The sequence below is a fragment of the Tubulanus polymorphus genome, chromosome 2 (genome assembly GCF_964204645.1).
Source record: "Tubulanus polymorphus chromosome 2, tnTubPoly1.2, whole genome shotgun sequence".
NCBI lineage: Eukaryota > Metazoa > Nemertea > Palaeonemertea > Tubulaniformes > Tubulanidae > Tubulanus > Tubulanus polymorphus.
The window spans coordinates 15332650-15354853 of record NC_134026.1 but is presented as its reverse complement, the minus strand read 5'-3'; the positions used below and the strand labels follow the sequence as shown (position 1 = coordinate 15354853).

The window sequence follows — 22204 nt, the reverse complement described above, 5'->3', positions numbered from 1 at the left end:
TATCCGGATGTGACATTAGGCAGGAAAATAATTATTATCTTACAGAATTCCATTTATTTCTTCTTTCAGAAATGAATTCATTCTTTCTTTCAACAAACTCAGATAGAGCAACAAATCTCAGACTGACTGATTAAGTTACAAAGCTATCTTGTGTCAAATAACAGACAGAGATGCTAGGACCAAAGTACCAAAATTCCGGAATTTAGAACGGGCGTTTTTGCATCGCCGGAGATGCAGCGTCACGATCGGCATCTTTCATCTGAAAATACGACGGCAGGCATTAGTTGTGCTTCACATCCCTCGCTGCCTTCTTATGCCGCGCGCTGTTCGGGGGACAAAGAATATCTTTCTTCCCGCCACTACCGTATTTGACCTGGTCTTTACAAACGACGCTGTACGCCACGCCAGCTAAGTCTATCTTACGAATGTAGTTCGATAAGTAGACCCGTTACTGTCCTTACACTCTAGCCATTGCCAGTTAAATTTATTTTTTATACCGCTGTCGATTGCCTTTATATCGGCCGACTCCCGACTGACAATCTTTCCGTGCGTGCTCATTTTGCAGACCGTCCCGCAAAAAGAAAGTTACAAAGCTGCGTGCCTCAGGAAATAGCACGCACGTGGTAATAATTAAGATGATATTTATTAAATATTATCTTAATTATTACCACGTGCATCTTCACATTGTTGGCCGTCAGCGGGACGATGTACAACGGGGCGTAAAGATAATTGACTTTTAATTGGAAATGGCGTCACAACAGTGGCGCTCCGACTAAGCACGCACAGATACCACAACAAGCACACATATATACATTGTAGCAGAACGTCCTCGGAAACAGAGACCAAGATAAAATAACACAGAAGCGACGACGAGTACAAACAAACAAACGCTTTTACGGTCCGTGCCATTACTGGTCGCCGCGAGGAATTCTCACCAAATTTCCGGAATTGACATCGGCGATCCTAAATTTCCGGAATTCCGGATATTTCCGGAAAACTAGCATCTCTGAACAGAGAAAACTGGGAAAATGAAGCCGGACCACTAAAATATCGTCGCAAACCAACCACATACATAAATTAAATTAATGACGCAAAATCAAGTACAGTTGAGTATGCATAAGTAACTAATAATGATCACTTGGATAGATGGCGCAAGTTATCAGTCTAATAATTAAACAATACTTGAGACGATCTGGTAATTTATAAAAAAATATTAGCAGGATAAATCATTGAAAATGTAGCAATCAACATAATATATAAGCCCATCAGGCCCTACTCTAGCCAGGGTTCATAGTTGTCAGGCCATGGTCAAAATCAAGACTTATCATCACCTTTGAAAAGTGAAAATCAATACTTTTTTAATCAAATGCGCAAATCATCAACTGTCACACCAAAACTTAGTCTATATAGGCATGTACCCAGGGGAATGCATACATATAACTATGATATAGATATAGACACTGTTATCAAAAAATTTGCAATTCTCCATAAATGATGAGACACCAGTGTATGTTGTTGGATTATTAGACCTAATGAAAACTTATTCTGAAAATGTTTCAAGGATTAATTACATTTTTTCAGTGACATTTTCATACGAAATATTCATTAAAATTTGAACGAACATGCATTTCTATTTTCAAAGTTGTCTTGGGGAGGCTCCCTTAACCCCCCCCCCCTTAGAGTAGCTTTGCGCCTACGGCGCTCGCAGTAGGTCAACCGCAAAATCAAATAAGTACCATCCTCTCTAAATTAGCACACCACCCAAAAGAGAGGCAGCGTATGAGCCAGTTGTTCCTGACAACACAACCACCTGAATTTTCCAGCGATTAAGCTGACTTGGCCAATAAGCTGAGGGCAGCTTTTTAGCCTAAAATACAGGGATTTCATAAAGCTTCGCCCAATAAGCAGAGGCCCTTCATCAGGAGATTTTAATTCACTCAATTTGTCAATTAGTATGAGGCTGACAATACGTGCGCGCCTGCCGATGTATGAGAGCGCTGTGTACACACTAACATCATCACCGAGTCATTGTACTACATATAGACTCGCTCAGGTGATTACTAACACACAAAGCAGCCATACTGTAACCTATATTCGCACACACGCGACTGACTGCTGATGCGCGTATATACAAATGTATTAGCGACGTGGTATTAAATTGACCGCAATTTCACAAGTCAGAATCCATCCATCCACAAAATATCAAAAAATACAAACAAATACTGACTTTTTCTTTTATACAAATCAAGAAAAATACTGGCTATGACCAACTTGGTGCAAACCCACGAGGCCAAATGGAGGAAACCTGAGAACTGGAACTGGCGGCCTTTCCACCTTATCCTGAGAAATAGCCAATATTTTGGGTGAATTGGAACCTGAAAATAAGCAAGCATCTTTCAGGTCCAATGAAGCTGCCCATTGACCGGAGCCCTTGAATCACGTCCTTGGGTTTGCCTGCTGCAGACAACCTCCCATTGGTCCAGAGAATTCATTCCGAGTTTTTCCGAAAGGAAGAGCCCCTTCTCAGAGCCTTCCCCTTGCCCCGATAAGAACCGGAACTCTTATGACCGGACGAGGCTTGAGGCGGTTGTTGAAGCTGTGCGCTAGTTCTCCAACCGGCATCTGAAGCTGCCTGAGAAAGCGCAGAGCACGAACCAACCCTGGTAAGATTGTCTAGGATTGACGTCATGGCCACCAAACCAGACTTAGGCAAACGAATACCCGACTGCGCTGAACCAGTATACGGGCTGATCAAAGTATAATCAGCATCCAGGCAGCTATGACTATGATCCACAGTACCGGGAATAGCATAATACAGGGAGCGAAATGCACCTATAGACGGATCGCATGAACTAAAATATTTTTCAGATTTCATACCCTGTTCTGGAGAGGGAAACGAAAATGTTCCGGGGCGACATTCACCCCATAATTGCGTATCTATTCTAGCAGAATTCTCTTGAAACCGCTGACGATTCGCGTAAAACATTAAGATCAGAGTCCGGAGGGCGAAAAGCTTCCATTGACTCACCGACCAGAGGAGCCGCTGTGGGCGCGAGTTGCTCCGTGTTTGACAAAAAACTCACTAATCATTGCTCTAAATGGCATGTCCCCTGCGGGTTCGGATAAAACTGAACGAGACATAGAAACGTTGCGAGCCAGGGAAGTCCCCATTGAATGGGGCAACCCAAAATTGCTTGCGGCGGGAACGACACCAGAAGGAATTGCCGCTTCTGGGACCGGATCCTCATTAAAATCAGACCCTACCCCAGCATCTAGGAATTCAGAGTCAGAATTCCGAATAACTGAGTGGGCTGGCGAACTTCTAATCGGACAATCAGGTATAGGCTTACCTGTTGTAGAAGTTGCAATAACGACTTGTTGTGACGATGATAACAAGTTTAAAATTTTTTCTTCGAATACACAGAAATCCTTCTGAGTCAGGAATTTTCCCCTATCCCGACGATCATGACGACTTCGGTGACAGTCCCTGGAACAGGATAGAGACCTGCCAGTAGAAGAATCGCCTTCTTCGCTAACCGACGTCGACGAACGATGAGGGGGATTCTGGTGAAAATTTCTGCAATAACGATCGTAATCCCACTCGCAATCTATCCTTAACCTGCGAGAAGGAGACCTCGCCCGTTTATTACGTTCACGGCGTCTGGACCTGGTGGGAGAGCGAACTATAATCCCGTAGCGACTAACGTTAGAATCGGACGCACTGCACGACCGATGACCGAACCAAAAGTTCAGAACCAGCTGACATCTGGACCGGACCAGTGCCCATACCGGAGTGGACCGGTATGGTACCAGCTGGCTTGTGCCGGCATCTCGACTACCGCAGGCGCGCGCGCTTGGTTCAGATCCTGTAGTCTGAACCTGCCGAACCGGCTGAACCAGTGATTGACCAGCGGAAAAGGTCACGGTAATGGATTATTTGGTGAATAATATAAAAGTCATTCTTCAAACAAAGTATTGTTAAAAATCAGATCATCATTTTAACGGATTTTCATACAATACATTTACCACTGTAGGATGCTTGGTAATATTTTGAGGTAGTACCACTCAAAAGTTATTTTTAACGTATTGTAGATGAGCTGATATGCTGGGAAAACGCATATTAGATTCATAAAAAACAAAAAATTTTCGGGGGAAACCCTCAACCCCCTGTTCTTGACCTTGGATACAGGAATGGCCGTACCATTGTACCACTCAAAAATTGCTTCCGTCGGCCTTGGATTAGCTGAAAAGTCTTCGAGAGAGCCTTCAATTGATGAAAATGAGCCCCTCTTCACATTCGCTTTTCATGAATCAAATGATGTGCGCTGTGTGGGTTATAATTTATTTGTCAAAAAACTCTCCCTCTATCAAAACAATTAACGTGTTTTATCAGTTACTTTACTAACAGACACTGGGGCTGGCAAGAACGAATACCGCAGATCAATCCTTACCAATAGTGTTATGAATAATTTGAATGTAGAAAAAAATAAAATTGAATTTGGTGAATTAAAATTTTTTGACAATTAAGTAAAATTGACTTGGATTTGACTTTTTTTTACGAATTCTAGAATTCTATTGAATTTGCAATTCGTGCATATGGCTTATATGGATAAGATGATGACATCAAAAGCAAAAAATGATCCAAATTTTAGGCACATTTACTGACGTTAATTGTGAGCTTCAGGATGCCGTCAGAGGGCAGGAAATCAATCCTAAATTTCAATAAATGACTGATGGTTCAGTGGCTCGCTAAACTGGTGTGACGTAAAAAAAACTGTCATGTAAAGGCTACCGGTATGCAAAAATTCATTTCCTTGAAAATGAAATGAGAAAAAATATATCAACAAGAGCCCCAAGGGGCACAATGGCCAGCCTGTCAGATTTGCTTTTTATAAATGATGTAATCTGTGGGTTATATTTATCAATAGACACTCCCTGCTCAATATCATTTACATAGTAAAATCGTGTGTTAACACAGACAGCAGGAATGAATGTAATATAGAAATACTAAGTTATTGTATTGTTCAACGCCCCTGGTGGCCATATACAAAAACCAATGAGCTTGAAACTCACCAAGATCATAGACCATGTCATGAGCTACAACTTTCCAATTGATTGTCGTAGCAAAATATGCATAGGTACGAATGTAATATAGAAATACTAAGTTATTGTATTGTTCAACGCCCCCTGGTGGCCATAAACAAAAACCAATGAGCTTGAAACTCACCTCGATCATAGAACATGAGCTACAACTTTCCAATTGATTATAGTTGCAAAATATGCTTAAGTATCAATTATGATGTGGAAAAACTTTTTTCCACCTACGAATGAGTACTGATGACTCCAAGATGGCCGCCAAGTGCGTCATAATTGCCTGGTCAAAAATACCCTCTCGGATATAAAAGATCCCTTTCCAAAGAATACCCATTACAAATTGCAATGAAACATGGCACACCATTAGAAAGCTACAGTACTCAGAATTCAGGCCAAAATTGACATTTTTGGGAACAAAAAAGGTCACAGGACGGCCATCTTGAGTCCGATCGACCCAATTTTTCTCATGCCGATGGGCCCTCGGGGGAAACAAATATATACGAATGATCAAGGTTATTGATAAAAGTGTCTTCAAAATTTCCCTCGAAAACTTCAAAAATGTGTAAAAAGTGCTAATTTTGGCGAACAACAATGGCTGCCAGTCGGCCATCTTGAATCTGACAGGGCCAGTTTTTGGCCTGAAGATGTGTCTAGGGTAGATACACGTATAAACCAAATATCAAGACATTACCTTGAAGCCTCTTCAAAACTTTGGAACTCTCACGAACTATCTAGATGGTTATCTCTCGACCTCAATAGCTTCAAGACCCATCTCAAAACAACTTTGTTCCATGCAGCATACCATTAACTCTCGGAAAGCGAATTGTATTTAACATTTTTTTGGCAGAATAAAATTTGATTGAATTTACAATTCGGGCACATGGCTAATTAGCATATCAAGGTCATACACCCGATTTGGTAAAACCATTTTTTTCGCGAACCTTGCGCAATTGTCAAGGATGAATTTTCTGTAGAGCAAATAAAAATTCCTCCCAAACACCAAATCAACTAAAGATTTCATAGAAATCGATCTTGAAATACAATTTTAAATCTTAAAATAAAATCCGGAAGTAAAACAGTAGACGACCGCGGGTTCACGTGAACCCTGATATCTGTAAACGAAATGTTGGTTGTGACAAAATTGTTCAGACGGTTTTAGGTGGTAATAAGTACGGAAACGTAACGACCATGGTCGACTTATTCGATGAAATCAGGCCTATGTGATATCCAAATTTTGACTTTTTTATTCTCCAGACCTCCCTGATATAGAAATAAAAAATGTTGGTGATACGAAAGTGCAATCACAGCGCCGACGGGCACAGAGCCGTGTCAGAGATCGGCGGAATGAAAATTGAGGTGGACGAACACGAAGAAGTAGGCTATTGCGCTACTTGAATCACGAAAACTCCTGGCGCGGCCCCGACGCTTTTCGTTGATTAAGTAATACAAATATCATGCAATGGGTTTTCACAATCTACCGCTGGTATTTACCGGATTTCAATATCACTCCAAAATTCCTCAAAACCTCGAAATATCGAACCGGAACACTTCCGGTAGATATCCGCGGCTGCCCAACCGGGAAACTTATTTGTTTCAATAGATATTGATAGGATCCATCATCTTCAGATTCCCGTCAAGGGATTCGAACCCACTAAGCTAAAGCCATGCCAGAATCGGGTCGGGCCAATCACAGCGCTTGTAACAAACCACATTAGGCTTCTGTGGAATTTCCCAGTAAATGGGCCAATCAGCGAACACGTAGCGAACGCGGAAGTATTGTCGCGTGTTGATACATGACGTCATGCGCAAAAGCGCCAGTAATGAAATCGCGATAATTCACGTGAACAGCTGCTGATATTTTCAGATAAACCAATCACAGGGAAGACACAACTTCCTGATTGGCTGATAAAAATTGAAATTTTCCCGATTTAACTTTCGTGAAAAATGCAGAAAACATTTTTATGAGACCCTATTTCAAAATTCTGCTCGCTACGATTCCGAGAATGGATTACGCTTAAATACGTGATTTGTTCGAATATGCCCTCACTTGGCAAGCAAAAGAGCCTTTTGTGTGGAAACCATGTCATTTAAATTCGCTCCATTTGTATAGTAATAGGCTCAGCCTACGGCTGGCCTAAAAAGGACTCAATTTAGGTCAGTGTGACATTTTGATGATAACTGACTGATAACTTAAGTCTGAAATCTTCGAAAAATTGATAATGTGAATTTTTGTCTCAAAAAAAAAATGTCCATTATTTTAATACATCCCTAGAATGACGTAAAACAACTATGAGTCCCCCGTTAACATACGGTACAAACTTAGTGAGAGCCTGAGTTTTATCGGGGGTTTTTCATTATCATACGGACCAATCAGGACAGAAGCACTCAAGTTCTTCAAATTTGAGTCCAGTGCAGGTTACTGACTAGATAAATTTTATCGACTTACATGGTTTTTAATAATTTCACGATAGGATTGCTTTAAGTAGGCAGGCAAGAAATTCTAACAAGAGATCCACGGATCTTAATATCTAGGGCGCAGAATGTTATCTTTGTAATGTATAGGCGCCATCTGATTGATGCATCTTAAAGGTTTTTCTTGAACACTTCATGGATGTGTATATTCTGCTGATTTCGGTGAACAACATCATCGAAATCTAATCAGCAATCATCGCGGCAATACACAAGGTTTGGGCCTATTCGATTGTGCGCGCATAATCTTCTGTGAAGTAGCATATCGATTGAATCTTCGGTTATTTGCATAATGAAATAGGTATGGGTGTCACTCGTGTAACTCAGTAGGGTAGTATATATCCTTCACTCTGCCGATGTCTTTCATATTCTTTGACCCGTTACAATAATGGGTATTATATATTTGCTTGGTTCGATTTGTTAAATGCATTTCGCCATAAGCCTGCGTGTGTACGCTCACGCAATGACCAGCGTGGTTGTGGTCACGTTGTGGGGTAAGTTCGACATTTTTCTTACACTATATCCTTGAGTTTGAGGGGTTTTCCTCTAGTATTTTTCTCGTATTTAACATTCTATAATAATGGAATTCAGATGGAGTTGTAGTTGAATAGTTCTATCAATTCTATAATTGTTTAATTTTTAGTGCTAGAATCTAGATATAAGATTCAGAAAGTATTGGCATTTGACTGTTAACTCATATATATATAGATTGAAGACTTAATATTGAGATTATTATTTAATCTGATAATGAATTGCATTAAATTTAGATTATTGCATTTTTGGTAATTTCTGGAATTGTTTCCAGCTTATATCTTATAGTGTTTAGTGTACGAAGGTATACTAGTTTCCGGCTGAATGCCGGTCCGGTATCGACCCGTAATGGTGGGTACTCAACCGATATCGTAATCGTCAGCTGCCAGTGCCGCGTGTTTTGTTCGTCAGCTGCCAGTGCTGAGTGTCTAATTCATCGTTCGTCGTTCCGTTCGTCGTTCGTCGGTTGCCAGTGCCGAGTGTCTAATTCATCATCGTTCGTTGTTCGTCGGTTGCCAGTGCCGAGTATTCTTATTCTTCGTTGTACGAATTATGAATCTGATGTACATAGTGTAATAAATTTATATTCGTTTTTGAAATCCGGCTTCCGTATTTTTTTGGTATTGAGGCATCCGGTCACATTACTCGTGACAATGGGGAGACGGAATCGATACTACGGTTATCAAATTAAAAATAAACATATAAGGTGCTCCCATGGGAAATGAGAAACTAGAACCGAGCAGATTAATAGATGAGAACATTAAAAGACCGATTTGTCTGTGTCAATCAAATATGCCCTTACATTGATTGACAGCGGGAGCTCAGCCAACCGCAGGGGGCAGTTATTTTACTTCAATGTAACGTTGTACATCGGCCTTCTAGACGTTTTATGAAACAAAATGCTCCTTGAAATTTCTTTAAAAATCGTCACAAATTCGTCGATTTCTCTTAAATGAACGCGATATTCAAAATTTCATTTCCAACAGATTAAAAAGTTATGTTATAACCTCATTTGTTAGCAAAAATTTGATTTTTGGACCCATTACAACATCTAGATATCTAAACTGATAAATATAAATGTTCATACAGAGATTTTTCAAATGGCCCCTATTGCAAGCACCAAATGAAAGTAAAAGAAAATGAAAAGAATTTTTCAAAAACGTGAAAGTAAATGTTTTATTTTGAAATTTTCTTGTGCCAATAAACAACGAATTGAATTGTCGACAGCACTATGCCGCACATGAATACCAATTTCAAGAATGATCACGCAACCTCAACTAAGGCTGGTATGCGCCGCAGAAATAACTAAAACGATTGAACAGAATCATAAAACAATGAAAACGACAACCGATATAGCCAATATAAGAAAGGAGCCTAGATTTTATTGCAGCATTAAATGTATGTAAATATCAGAGCCCAAGAGGGTTTCTAACGAAAACTATCGACTCTCCAAGCAAGTTATCAATCCGTGTGATAGCAATATGGGCTTGCAAGCATGCAAGCCAATGAAAATAAATCGATTTTTTTACACTTTTTTTGTAAATTACTCAAAAAATAGTAAACCCACGGCTTTCAACTTTTGCTGAAAGGTCAAATGCCCTCTAATTCCTACTTTTTGAGGTTTACTTTCCAAATGATACTTAAGTAAATAAATGATGACATGGGATCAGCCTCACAGAAAAAAAACAATTAGTAGTGAAATTACAGGCTACTGAAGTTGCGTTTGAGTGTGCTAAAATAGCTTTGAGCGTAGTGTATTAAGCATACGAATGATTATCGATCGGCCAGACCGTTGACATGACCCCCCTAATGGCTGAGCACCTGCTGTGCTTAGATTGGCCGTGAACATTTATTTACCAGCGAGAGGCCTGCAATCCATTGAAGCATCTTCAAAATGTCCCTTAACAATTGCATTCTGTCCACGGATCATGGAAAAATCATAATTTTCCAGAGTAAAATTTGTATTTCTGAGGGATACTTACGTGGGGGACATTTTAAAAGTTACCTTAATTTGGGAACTATACCGCTAAACATTTTTTGGAGTACCCGGTACTGTACGGTGGCGCCCCCACGAGCCACGTGACTCAATTTCTCCCGAAACTCAGCGCAAAGAGCCGAGCGGGGAAGGCAGGCGGGAATATCCTGTGCCCCACATAAGTATCCCTCAGAAATACAAATTTTACTCTGGAAAATTATGATATTTCCTTCAGGATACGTTACATGGGGCACATTTTAGAAGGATTAGCCAAGGCTCCCAAAAAATGTGTGTAAACTAAAACCACAAATAAAGCATGTTCAAAAAAGGAAATTACTCACCCTGAAAACTGCGCCAAAACCAAATTACCGAACTAACCCATCGCTCTCGGCAACAAGGTCCAAGCAAAGTTAAATATAATTGCTCCCGGCACAAAGATTCCAGACTATACTCACACCCGGAGCAACAGAAAACATATACATGTACAGATATATCCTAGCTTAAGCTCACATATCTACAGGTTATGAGAGAAAATGAATCCTGTTAAATCAGAACGGCAAACACACTCCCCAGGATAATCCGGCAGCAAAAAACCCCTGGGTCTTAGCTACGGAACAAACAAAAACAGCCAAAATAACGCAAAACAATCAATAATCATTTTGACTTGGATAAACGGATCCGATATATCTACAGGATGAGAACTGGAGTGAGCAGACCCCGAGGGAAAAACCCGAACGCCCTTTGCAATGACTGCTGGGCCCACCGACAAAAGAGAACCCAACTGTCCCGACACATCCTGCAAATAAAAGGAGGCGAAAGTATTCTGACTATTCCAGAAGGCACCTTGACAAACCTCCTCTATGGATGCGCCCGAAAAAGCTGCCCACGAAGTCGCCATCGCGCGCACCTGATGACTGACAACACGAGTAGACTCGGCATCTACGAATGAGTTCTGAAACCCACCGAGCAATAGTATCCTTCGAGACATCCTTCGAGGACTGCTCATTCAGCGTAATAAACAACCGATCCCTCTTTCCCCGAAGTGAGGCTGTCCGACGCAAATAAAATCTCAATGCCCAACCGGACAATGCGCCCGATCTGGAAGGTCAGATTGAACCCTATGCGTTAGAGCCTCCAACCTCCACTCTCTACCAACCGCACCTGGTCTTTGATTCTTAGCGATAAAATTGAGGTAAGGGCGGAGAACAACAAAACGATGACCAGGACCGAAAACGATATGACCAGGTCGAGTCGTTAATGCATGAATTTCGGACCTCCTAGCGGACATAGCCAAAAACAAAAACAAAAATGTTTTCTTAGTGAGTTTGGACAGACTCACTTCGGAGAGGGGTTCATACGGACGTGCCATGAGAAATCTCAAGACCACCCCTAAGTCCCATGGAGGGATTTCCCGAGGCACTTTCGGCCGGGCTACTGCGAAACCGGCAATGAGCTGGGAAATACTGGGATCAGTAGTCAGGTCCGGAAAACCAGCGGCCCTGAAAGTATGGCCGATAGCAGACCGGTAACCCTTAATGGTTACCACCTGCTGCCCTTTGACCTCAAAAAGAGGAAAAATTCAGCAAGGGCGGCTACAGGGGAAGAGCATGGATCAAACCCCGTTGACTACACCGATCGCTATAGATCTTCCACTGAGTTATAAATCCCGCCTGTACTAGGGCGTTCGGATTTAGCGATGAACGAGGAAGCCCTGACTGAAAAGCCTGCACTCGTCAAGCGTCGCTCGACAACGGCCAGGCATGAAGGTTGAGCATATGTAGTGCCGGGTGCTGCTGGAAACCCCTCTGCGACAGGAGGGATGGAAATTGCGGCAAGCACCTGGGATTGTCGCACAGAAGGTTGAGAAGACGACTGAACCACGCCTGAGCTGGCCAGCAAGGCGCGATCAGAACAATCAGACAAGAGGATGCCAGCTATATCTGGTCGAGGACAGCTGATAAGACTTGAATCGGGGGGTACGCATACGCTAGGATCCCGTCCCAGTGGAACGAGAATGTGTCTATCTTCCAGGCCATCTGGTCCGGAAACGGGGACACACACTAACAGCGGGAACCTCTTGTTGAACCTGGTGGCGAACAGATCTATTAATGGATCGCCTACCAGGGACCCCACTCGAACTGCCACTTCCGGGTGAAGCGACCATTCGGTAGAAATCAGAGATGCTAGGGCCAAAGTACCAAAATTCCGGAATTTAGAACAGGGGGTCTGAAAAATTCTCCCCCAGGAATAATTTTGCGTTTTTGCATCGCCGGAGATGCAGTATCACGATCGGCATCTTTCATCTGAAAATACGACGGCAGGCATTCGTTGTGCTTCACATCCCTCGCTGCCTTCTTATGCCGCGCGCTATCCGGGTGACGAAGAATATCTTTTTTCCCGCCACTACCGTATTTGACCTGGTCTTTACAAACGACACAGTACGCCACGCCAACTAAGTCTAACTTACGAATGTAGTTCGATAAGTAGTCCCCATTACTGTCCTTACACTCTAGCCAGGGCCAGTTAAATTTAATTTTTATACCGCTGTCAATTGCCTTTATATCGGCCGACTCCCGACTGACAATCTTTCCGTGAATGGTTATCATTAAGATGATATTTATTAAATATCATCTTAATTATTACCACGTGCATCTTCACATTGTTGGCCGTCAGCGGGACGATGTACAACGGCGCGTAAAGATAATTGGAAATGGCATCACAACAGTGGCGCTCCACCTACACACGCACAGATACCACAACAAGCACACATATATACATTGTAGCAGAACGTCCTCGGAAACAGAGACCAAGATGAAATAACACAGAAGCGACGACGAGTACAAGCAAACGAACGCTTTTACGGTCTGTGCCATTACTGGTCGCCGCGAGGAATTCTCACCAAATTTCCGGAATTGACATCGGCGATCCTAAATTTCCGGAATTCCGGATATTTCCGGAAAACTAGCATCTCTGAGAAATGGCCGCATCCTGACGGGAAAGGGCATCGGCAACGACGTTCCTCTTGCCCGCTAGGTGAACCACGGAAAGGTGAATTCCTCGAGCTTGACACCAGATAAGAATCTCCGCCATGAGAGCGGTAAGCGTAACCGATCTGGTGCCTCCTTGGTTCAGAAGATAGGCCCTGACCGTCTGGTTGTCGGTGGCTAACCACATGTGTCTGCCTATCAACCTCCTGTGAAAGAAACCCAGGGCATTGCGCACCGCTAAGAGCTCTAACTGATTGATATGGAGAAACCCCTCCTGATGAGACCATCTCCCGGCCTTCTGAGAATTCTCCAAATGAGCGCCCCAACCCACATGACTCGCGTCGGTAAACAGCCTGAGGGGGGCTCAGAGTGGTGCCAGAGATGTACCCTTCCTGAGATTGCAAAGGGACGTCCACCAACTTAGCTCTGGATCCAGACCCGGAGGAGGAAGCGGCAGCAGAGCCTCCCAATCTCCTGTCGAACACAGCCAGCAGGCCTTCCAAAAACGTTGAAATGGCCGGCTGTGAAGGCAACCCAGCGGAATCACCAGGGACATGTAGCTCATTTGACCAGTACCGCGCTGACCGAGGTGTGCTCGACAGGCCGGATACAGCTTGCAGTTTGTCTACCATGGCCTGAGTGGGAAACACCCGGCCCTTGCGAAGGTTGAACTCCATGCCCAGGTAGGTGAATGTTTGCGACGGGTGTAATTGGGACTTATCGAGATTTATCCTGAAGCCCAATTCCCCGCACCAGGTCCAGAACCAAGTCCATGGATGCCTGACATTCGTCCCGAGAGTTGCCCACAATTAACCAGTCGTCCAGATATACGAACCTCTTCACACCTTTATGAAGATATCGTTGGACTGGTTTGACCAGCTTAGTGAACACCCAGGGCGCCGAGCTTAGATCGAAAGGAGGAGCCGAAAACTGGTACTGACGACCCTTCCACTTGACCCGGAGGTAGCAACGCGATTTGGGATGTATCGGCACCTGGAAGTATGCGTCCTTCAGAGCGATCGACGCTGCCCATTGACCGGGGCGGAGCGCCTGAACTACTTGCATCGGTGTGGTCATGCGAAACTTTGGCACCCTGAGATGTCTGTTGAGAAGGGACAAGTCTATTACCGTGCGTAGGCCTCCGAAGGCCTTGGGCACTGTAAACAGTCTCGAGTTCCAGCCCGGAGAGGATTCGTTTTGTACCGGCTGGAGTGCGCCCTTCAGTAACAACTCTTCGATTGCAGGGGTGATGTGTGCCTCCTGACCTCTCTTGGGTCTCATGTCCGGAGGTTGTCTCATCAGGCGAGGCTTCGTTTCGAATCGGAGGCGAAAACCTTTCGAGATTACCCTCGTGGCCCATCCGTCTCCAAACTTATCGGACCAGTGGTCGGTCGCCGCTTGAAGACGACCGCCCACTGGCCCGGAAACTTCAATTTTGGGCTTTACAAAAGGGCTTGGCAGAGGACTTACCCTTACCCTTACCCTTACCCCTAAACGATCTGCCTCTTCCCCGGTTGCTCACCGAAGCTGAGTGACCGGAAAACACAGGAGGGGTCGCTGGAGACGCCACTGAGCTGGCAGTCTGTGCAGGCTGCTTCCTAGGGATATTAAAGGCTCGATGCGACTTCGCCTGCGATTCTTTAATTTTTTGGAATTCCGCTGCCACTGGGGCACACCAGCCAGAAAAAAGGCGATTGGAGTGACCCAGCAGAGCCAAGAAAAGAGAATCTTGGGTCACCTCTGGGAGTTTAGCTCCAAAATCCTTGATCAATGAGGTCCTTGCTGCCAGGATCATGTTGGCATGAGCTCTGACGGCAAGAATAATCGCATGCGAAGCCGACCGACCCAGTGACTGGATGATTCTATCCATACCCGCTAGGGCATCCGCGACCTCCGAAGGTTCCGCCGTTTCCCTTTCCAGGAGGGCCTGAACCTCTCTGAGCTCCCCAATCAGAGACAACATGGCCATATCTTGGAAACTCCCGATAAGCGTAATATTTTCCAGGAATGACAAGGAAGAGGTCACCCCTGCCTTAGGCATATGAATGTTAAGGACGGGCGCGACCGACGGTGAGAAAAAAAATCGATCTAACGTCCGCGTCGACCGAACCATGCAAACGTTCAGTTGACCCGGGCGTATGATAATAGGACATTCTAAAACCGGGGATCGGTGGCTCAGCAAGAGAAAGGAACTTTCCCTGCTTGAGACCCGATTCCGGCGGGGGGGGTAGGCAAAACCAGTTAGCCGATCCTGACCCCACAAGTGCCTATCGATCCGTGTCCACTCGGCCATCACTGCGCAGGACTCGCGGAGAGCATGAGAGTCTCCTGCGGAGGCAGCATACGAGGCCATACACTCATGAGACTTATGAGGCTTAGGCACGGTGGCGCCATGCTTGCGGAAAACCTCTCGAATCTGCCGGTGTCGAACTGTCAAAAGTCGTGTTGATCGAGGCCGCAGGACTGGGAAGTCGGTCAAACGTCAACGGAGGATGGGAAATGGACCCTTCGGGCGGGACCCGAGGCGATGGCTCCTTAGAGCCTAAACGCGTGCCGTGGCCTGCCTCCAAGGAATATTCATCAACATCCTCAGGGTCGGGTACCGGGAGGGAACCCTCCTCGAGAGTGGAGTTTTCTGAGTCAGATGAAAGCGGCTGGGGCGCTCCGGCTCCGGTCGAGCCAAGGTGACCTTTTGCCGACTCCAACAGACTATGCATTTATGCCTGAAGTGCCTTGAAATCCTCAGCCGACGTAGAGGCAGCCGGCTCCGGCGAAAGGGACCTCCTTCAACGGCTACGGTAATAGCGTGGAGAACGCACTGGACTCCTACTCGAGGATCGAGACCTCGATGAGGAGCTGGACCAGGAAACGCCGGTAACGGTCATACGTCTTCCTACTGGATGAGGTCGAGCCTGAGGGCGACGGTGACCGTCTCCTGCGCCTCGCTCCCGGGGAGCGTTGCATGGGCGAGCGAGCTTGTGGAGAAAAACGAGAATCCGGCCTTTTGGAAGAGGGCAGTCCTGGATCGGCTGAGTGAGATGACCCAGTCCCTGGTCTGGGAGATTTGAGTCTGATCGAAATCCCTGTACCAGACGAGTCAAGGCTTTTCATTGGTACAGCAACGGACCCCGGACTCGGATATGATCGGTTAGCCGGGGCCGTAGCATGTACGGTCGTCTCGGATGACGACTCGTTTGGACCCGTCCGAGACCCAGTAGATGGTTCCAGCCGGGTTGGGACTGGCTTTCTTATGGAGGAACCGGAATAAAATTAGGAACCAGTTCGGGCGGAGGTTTAATGGCCTCTTGGGCCACTGTCGTAGCAAGAGCGACAGGGGGCGGTTGGCCGAGACCCGACGACTCAACGACTTTCTTCGCCCTCTTGTTGCGGGATTGCCGCCCGGAACTTACAACGGAGGGCTCCCATGAGGGAACGCCGGCCTGCATCCCCACCGGAGGTCGTACCGCGCCGGTAGGAGAGGAGGAACCAGACATTTCATGCACCCGCGAACAGGCTTTTTTATCTCTAGGACTAGTGTCCGACATATTAAAATTAAGTACTACAATTCTGAAAGAACAAAAATTTTAGAACAACTTGGACAATTTAATCTAATAATTAATTTCTTAATTAATTATTTAGGAAAACGGATTGTCAGCGGGCTCGGACTGCTCGCTTGCTATTAGCGAGAAGTCACCGCACAAATCAACCGACCGTGGGAAAGAAAAACACGTGCATGTGGTCGGAGTTGCCCCGACCGCGAGTATTTACGATCGAATTTATTGCAATTCTGTTCGGTAAAATGAATAGGAACGGACTCACCGAAGAAATGAAGTGCTAGAACGGTCCTGCTAGCCAACAGAACTGAATCATCACGAACACGAACACGAATAATATCGAAAACGGCAGCTCCCAAAACCACACAAAAATGGCGGCGCTAAGGAAGAAATTGAGTCACGTGGCTCGTGGGGGCGCCACCGTACGGTACCGGGTACTCCAAAAAATGTTTAGCGGTATAGTTCCCAAAATAAGGTAACTTCTAAAAATGTGCCCCACGTAACGTATCCTGAAGGAAATACAAATGATTGGTGAGCAATGGACGAAAAGTGAATGCAATAGCCCACTGGTCTGAAGTCAGCTAAAAATAATCGATGACTAAGAATGTTAAATCCAAAGGACGCATATTTGAAATACTATTACTTACATGTTGACTGACATCATGCCTTCTACCCTGAAAAGAAAGGAAGATAAATATTACAATTTTTGGAACAAAAATTTGTATTTCCGAGTAGTACTAATGGTTCTTCTATACAACCTGGCCCTGCGGTGTTGCAATTAGCCACCGCCATAATCCGCCATTTTTTTACGCCATAGCAGACCCAAAAATGAAGCTTTGCGGGGCAGGTGGGGGGAATTCCCATCATACGAAAGGGTATGTACTACTCGGAATTACAGATTTTAGTTCCAATAATTGTAATATTTCCATCGAGTACTGTACCCTTTCCTGGTTTTTGGTTTTTAATTCATGGTTTTTGCTAGACTAGTCTAGCACAAGGATGATGGGAAAGGTAGATAGAACAAGAAAGAAATTCTAAAAATGGGCTTGCTGACATGGTTGTACTAAAAGCTTGCTTGGTGGTTATTTCTGTAGTTGAATTAATCGAACTTTGAACTGATTACTTGTTAAAAGAGCTAAGAGATCGGTGTTGTCTTACATCGTTACATGAAATGTTACACACAGGGACTGGGAATCGGAATGGTTTTATTGTAGACGGGGACCAAGTTAGAGCAAGCTTTTGGATAGTTGTTATTTGAATATTGCAGTGTCTTAACGGAATCTATCATCATGTTGATAATTGCTAGATTACCTATCGGATTGTGTGGAAATGATTTTGCATAGACAAATTTACAGCTGAAAGAAAAAACGTGACTAACTCGAGTGACTTAAGCAGGCCTTGCCGGGAAAGGCGCTCGATCGCTACCGCGCGCCATCACGCACCTTAATTCATTTTTAGAAGTGTTTATTTCAGCTCACCTCGATCTAAATGATCATGCACCTGCCACGTGCATTTTTACGTTTTCAGAATGAATTATGTTAATATATAAATGTAGTAAATGAACTGAAATGTTCCCATTGGTCTTTTGTGTATTCCTACACCGATCTCATTCATGTGATTTGATTGTGATGCAAATAGCGGAGGTGAAAGGCAATTCCGTTCAACTGTTTACCTTTAATTCATGGGATAAAGTCCCTCCATGTATCATTCCAAAGGTCATGACGATAAACAACAAACCATGGGTCGCACAGGTTAGTATTTTAAATCAATAAATCACCGAGTAAACGTATTGTTTTCATTAATCGGCGATAGTTTACTCAGCATACATGGCCGACGCTCGGAGACATTGCTATGATGCCATCACCTATTCATTAGCATAAAAAACAATGTAGGTGGCGCCACGTTACGGGCCACGAAAGCAATAAATAAATTATCGCCGACATGAAAACACAAACAAATTTACGCCAATTCATAATTCATTTACCGGACAAATTGATGCATAATATGGACAGATAAATTGATTCTTAATAGTTCTTAATATTTTTTGTTACGGAAAAAAGGAGGCTTGATATAACATGTTTAGATGATGTTTTGACTTTTGGCTAACCTATTAGTATTACTGGATGTTTTTGATTATTTTCATCGACGATAATAAATACACATGTGCTAAAAACCCAGGCAGACAACAATTTGAATTTCCAGTTCAATAATGTCAAAGATTCCCTGGCTATAACTAGGAGAAAAATAAATGCTGCTAATATTAAATGTAGAACATTAATTGGTCTAGACTTGTGTGGCTTACAATGCCGATTTATTTTCAGAAAAAAAGTTTAGGCCTTACCTAGTAGAGATTATGGCCAAAAATATTAAGTTTATTTTTGTCTTATACACTGTATTTTCAGGTGTACTGCTCACTGTGTGCCAAATATGTAGACGCCATCAAAAGAGATCAGCAAATCAAAGGCAAAGCTCTAAAAGAAATTGACCGGTATGTTGTTGGCACAAATTATGTCACCAAACACAATGTGGAGAGGCATGTGGACTCAACTGCACACAAGGTTGGACTAGATATCCAGACACTTACTACAGGTCAAGTGCCTTCTAATGAACCTTCCTCAGCATCTAGTACTGCTACTAGCAATACGGTTTCCAGCACAAAGCCAGCTGCGACTCAACCAAAGATTGATACGGCTTTACGGGCTGCAGGCATGGATGCCCATGAAAAATTACTTAAAACTGCTTACCTTATGGCATGTGGTGGTGCCTCACTGTGTCACTTTGGCACATTTGTTCAAGTGCAAAAGGTAAATGGTGTACCTCTTATATCAGGATCCCAGGATGGCAAGTCTTGTAATGAATATATTAGATGTATAGCCGACATAATCAGAGAAAAACTTTGCGGTATCATTGTATCAGCTGGGTCATTTAGTCCTTACAGATGGTTCACAAGCAAGAAAAACAGGTGCTGAGAAGGAGCTTGTGCTTGCAAGAGTTGTCAAGTCTGGCATGCCAATTTATTATTGTTTAGCTTTGCAAGATTGTGAAGAATTTGGTGGTGCCGATGCTGCCAGTCTAAAATACTGTGTTGATGTTTTTCTTGAAAAACTTGGAATGAAAAAAATGATTATACTGAATTCACGGTATGTGCCTGTAGTGATGGAGCAAGTGTGAACACAGGTATTTACAATGGGTTGCTCACAAAATAAAAAAAAGAAGGTAGAGCCTGGCTGGTTACTTAGCATTGCGTTAATCACCGTGCAGAGCTGGCCCTAGGGGATTCTCTGAAAAAAGATAAAACTTTTTCAGAATTAGATGATTTGATGCTAACATTGTATTATTTATTCAAGAGATCTGGAAAATTAAAGCGTAGATTAGCAAGTATTGCTAAAGCACAGGAAACTAGTTCGTATGTTATCCCCAAAGTCCATGGTACTAGGTTCGTCAGTCACAAGAGGCGGGGATTATCTGCTTTGATCCACAATTGGGGTTTACTGATACTTATGATAGAAAATGGGTTAGCGCATCCTGATGATTCGTTCAAAAAGTTAGAAGCCAAAACGCGCAGAGTTCTGAAAAAGTTGAAAAACTTAAAGTTACTAGGTTCAGCATGCTTTTTCAAAGCCTTGCTAGATAATCTCTCTGAATTTTCAATGAATCTAGAGAAAAGCGAGATCTCAGTGTTCAAAGTTCCACTTTATCTTGACTTTGTTGTAACTGGAAATGATGAGCTGAATGATAAAGATTGCATGTATTTCTTAGATGCTTGTAATATAGAATCTAATACTCAGAGTTGCCACTTATGCGAAGCTAAAAATCCGGAAAATAAGTTGGGGGTCTGGGGGCCCTCCCCCAAAAAATTTTTTGAAATAACAACGCCAGGAGATGCGTTCTGGCGCAATACGCGTTATAGGCCTCACTTTCATTACCGCCTATAGATCTTTTTTTCAAATAGCGATTGGTTCCGTCAAATACACTTCATATATAAACCGGAGCCAAAAAACAAACGAAGCGTCAGTCGATTTCGATCGTTGCGTCATCTTGGTTTAATCATAGAACTATGTTCTATGGTTTAATCGTGTACTGCGGGGTTGTTGCTACTACGTGGCAGCACAATACGGCTTTTTCGACCCCTCTACGGAGCCGTCATGTTTTGATGTTTAGGGTCGAACACCGAATTGATTTTATTTTTTTCGCGATGTTTTCTTTTGTGGTTATTTGACTTCTCCCTAAAATGCAGAAATGAAATTGGATTTTTTTAAAATCTGGAATTCCGGAGAAATCCGGAGAAGTGGCAACTCTGAATACTGATGATGATGAGAACTTATCAGTTACTTGGAAGGTTCTGAAACCTGGACATGCTCACAGAGCTGTCCAAAACCAAGACTACTCGTATGTCCAGGTAACTGGCTTCCAGTCATCTCTAGATAATATAGAATCTCAGATATGTACCCTCAAACAAAGGTTTTGCCAGTAGTAGAGACAGCATTGAAAGCAAGATTTCAGTCATTTGATAGCCAGCTCTTTCAAGATATGCTCTGGTTGGATCCAGCCAACTGGGATGACACTCAACAAGAAATTGAAACAATCAAAAACATAGCCAGGATATTTTCTGTGACACTCGAGAGGGCTGGATTTGACCCAAGCAAAATCGAGAAAGAATGGCCCAAATTGAAGAAAACAAGGAATTTCTTTTTCTCCAAATTAAATGCTATAAGATTATGGGCCAAAATTTTGGAGTTTAAATGGAATAATTTTCCAAATATCTGTATGGTTGCAAATATCGTGCTGACATTTTCACCGAGTAATAGTTTCATTGAAAAATGTTTCAGCCAGCTTACTGCGTTGTTGTCAGACCTGCGCCTTAGTATAAAGGCAGATACTATGGAAAACCTTATGGTTATTAAGTGTAATGATGCTTGCTGGACTGTGGAAGAGAAGGATGATATAATAGAAATTGCCCTTGAAAAATACATGTCTAAAAAGCGAAGAATTCTGAGAGTGGACAATGATATTAATGTAAATTTCAGTACAATTACTTCAACCGAGTATAAAAGAAAGAGGAAGACAAATCCAACAAACACAGAAACAGCATCAACAAGCACTGCCCCTGCCACAGAGTCTGAAAGTGCAGAGGACAATTCTGATTCTGATTCCTCTGGCACCAATGAATCTGATCTTTCAGATTCTGGTTCTGATTACACTATGCCATCCAAAGAATATTAGCCGAGACTAGTGAATCAGAAGCAGAATTTGAAGGATTTTGAGTGTAGTGATGATTCAAACACCGTGGAACCTCGTTACAACAAACTCGGATACAACGATTCATTCGATATAACAAATGTAGATAGTTTGCTGTAACGAGGTTTCACTGTATATAGTACCTACACCTATACAGAGCTGCCAACTGTTACTGATTTTCAGTATTTGATACTATTTTATAACAAGAAATACTGATTTGATTTGTTTGATTTGAACAGAAATATGAAAGGTGTTACTGGGGGTCTTACTGTTGATTACTGATAAAATGAACATTTTCTTTCATATGTCAATGAAACGTTACTGAAAAAAATTTCAATTTGTTACTTTTCAGAGGT

The 22204-nt window shown here is 43.3% G+C and overlaps 1 protein-coding gene across 4 annotated transcripts in view; it reads right to left on the bottom strand.

Moving 5' to 3' along the window:
* The window catches only part of LOC141900770 (structural maintenance of chromosomes protein 6-like), a 255440-nt gene that overhangs the window by 119442 nt on the left and 113794 nt on the right, over positions 1-22204 (bottom strand). For all 4 annotated transcript variants that reach the window (XM_074787796.1, XM_074787797.1, XM_074787798.1 and 1 more), the window contains exon 15: positions 17258-17284. In XM_074787796.1, coding sequence (XP_074643897.1) covers positions 17258-17284 — 27 coding nt within the window. The remainder of the gene's footprint in view (positions 1-17257; positions 17285-22204) is intronic.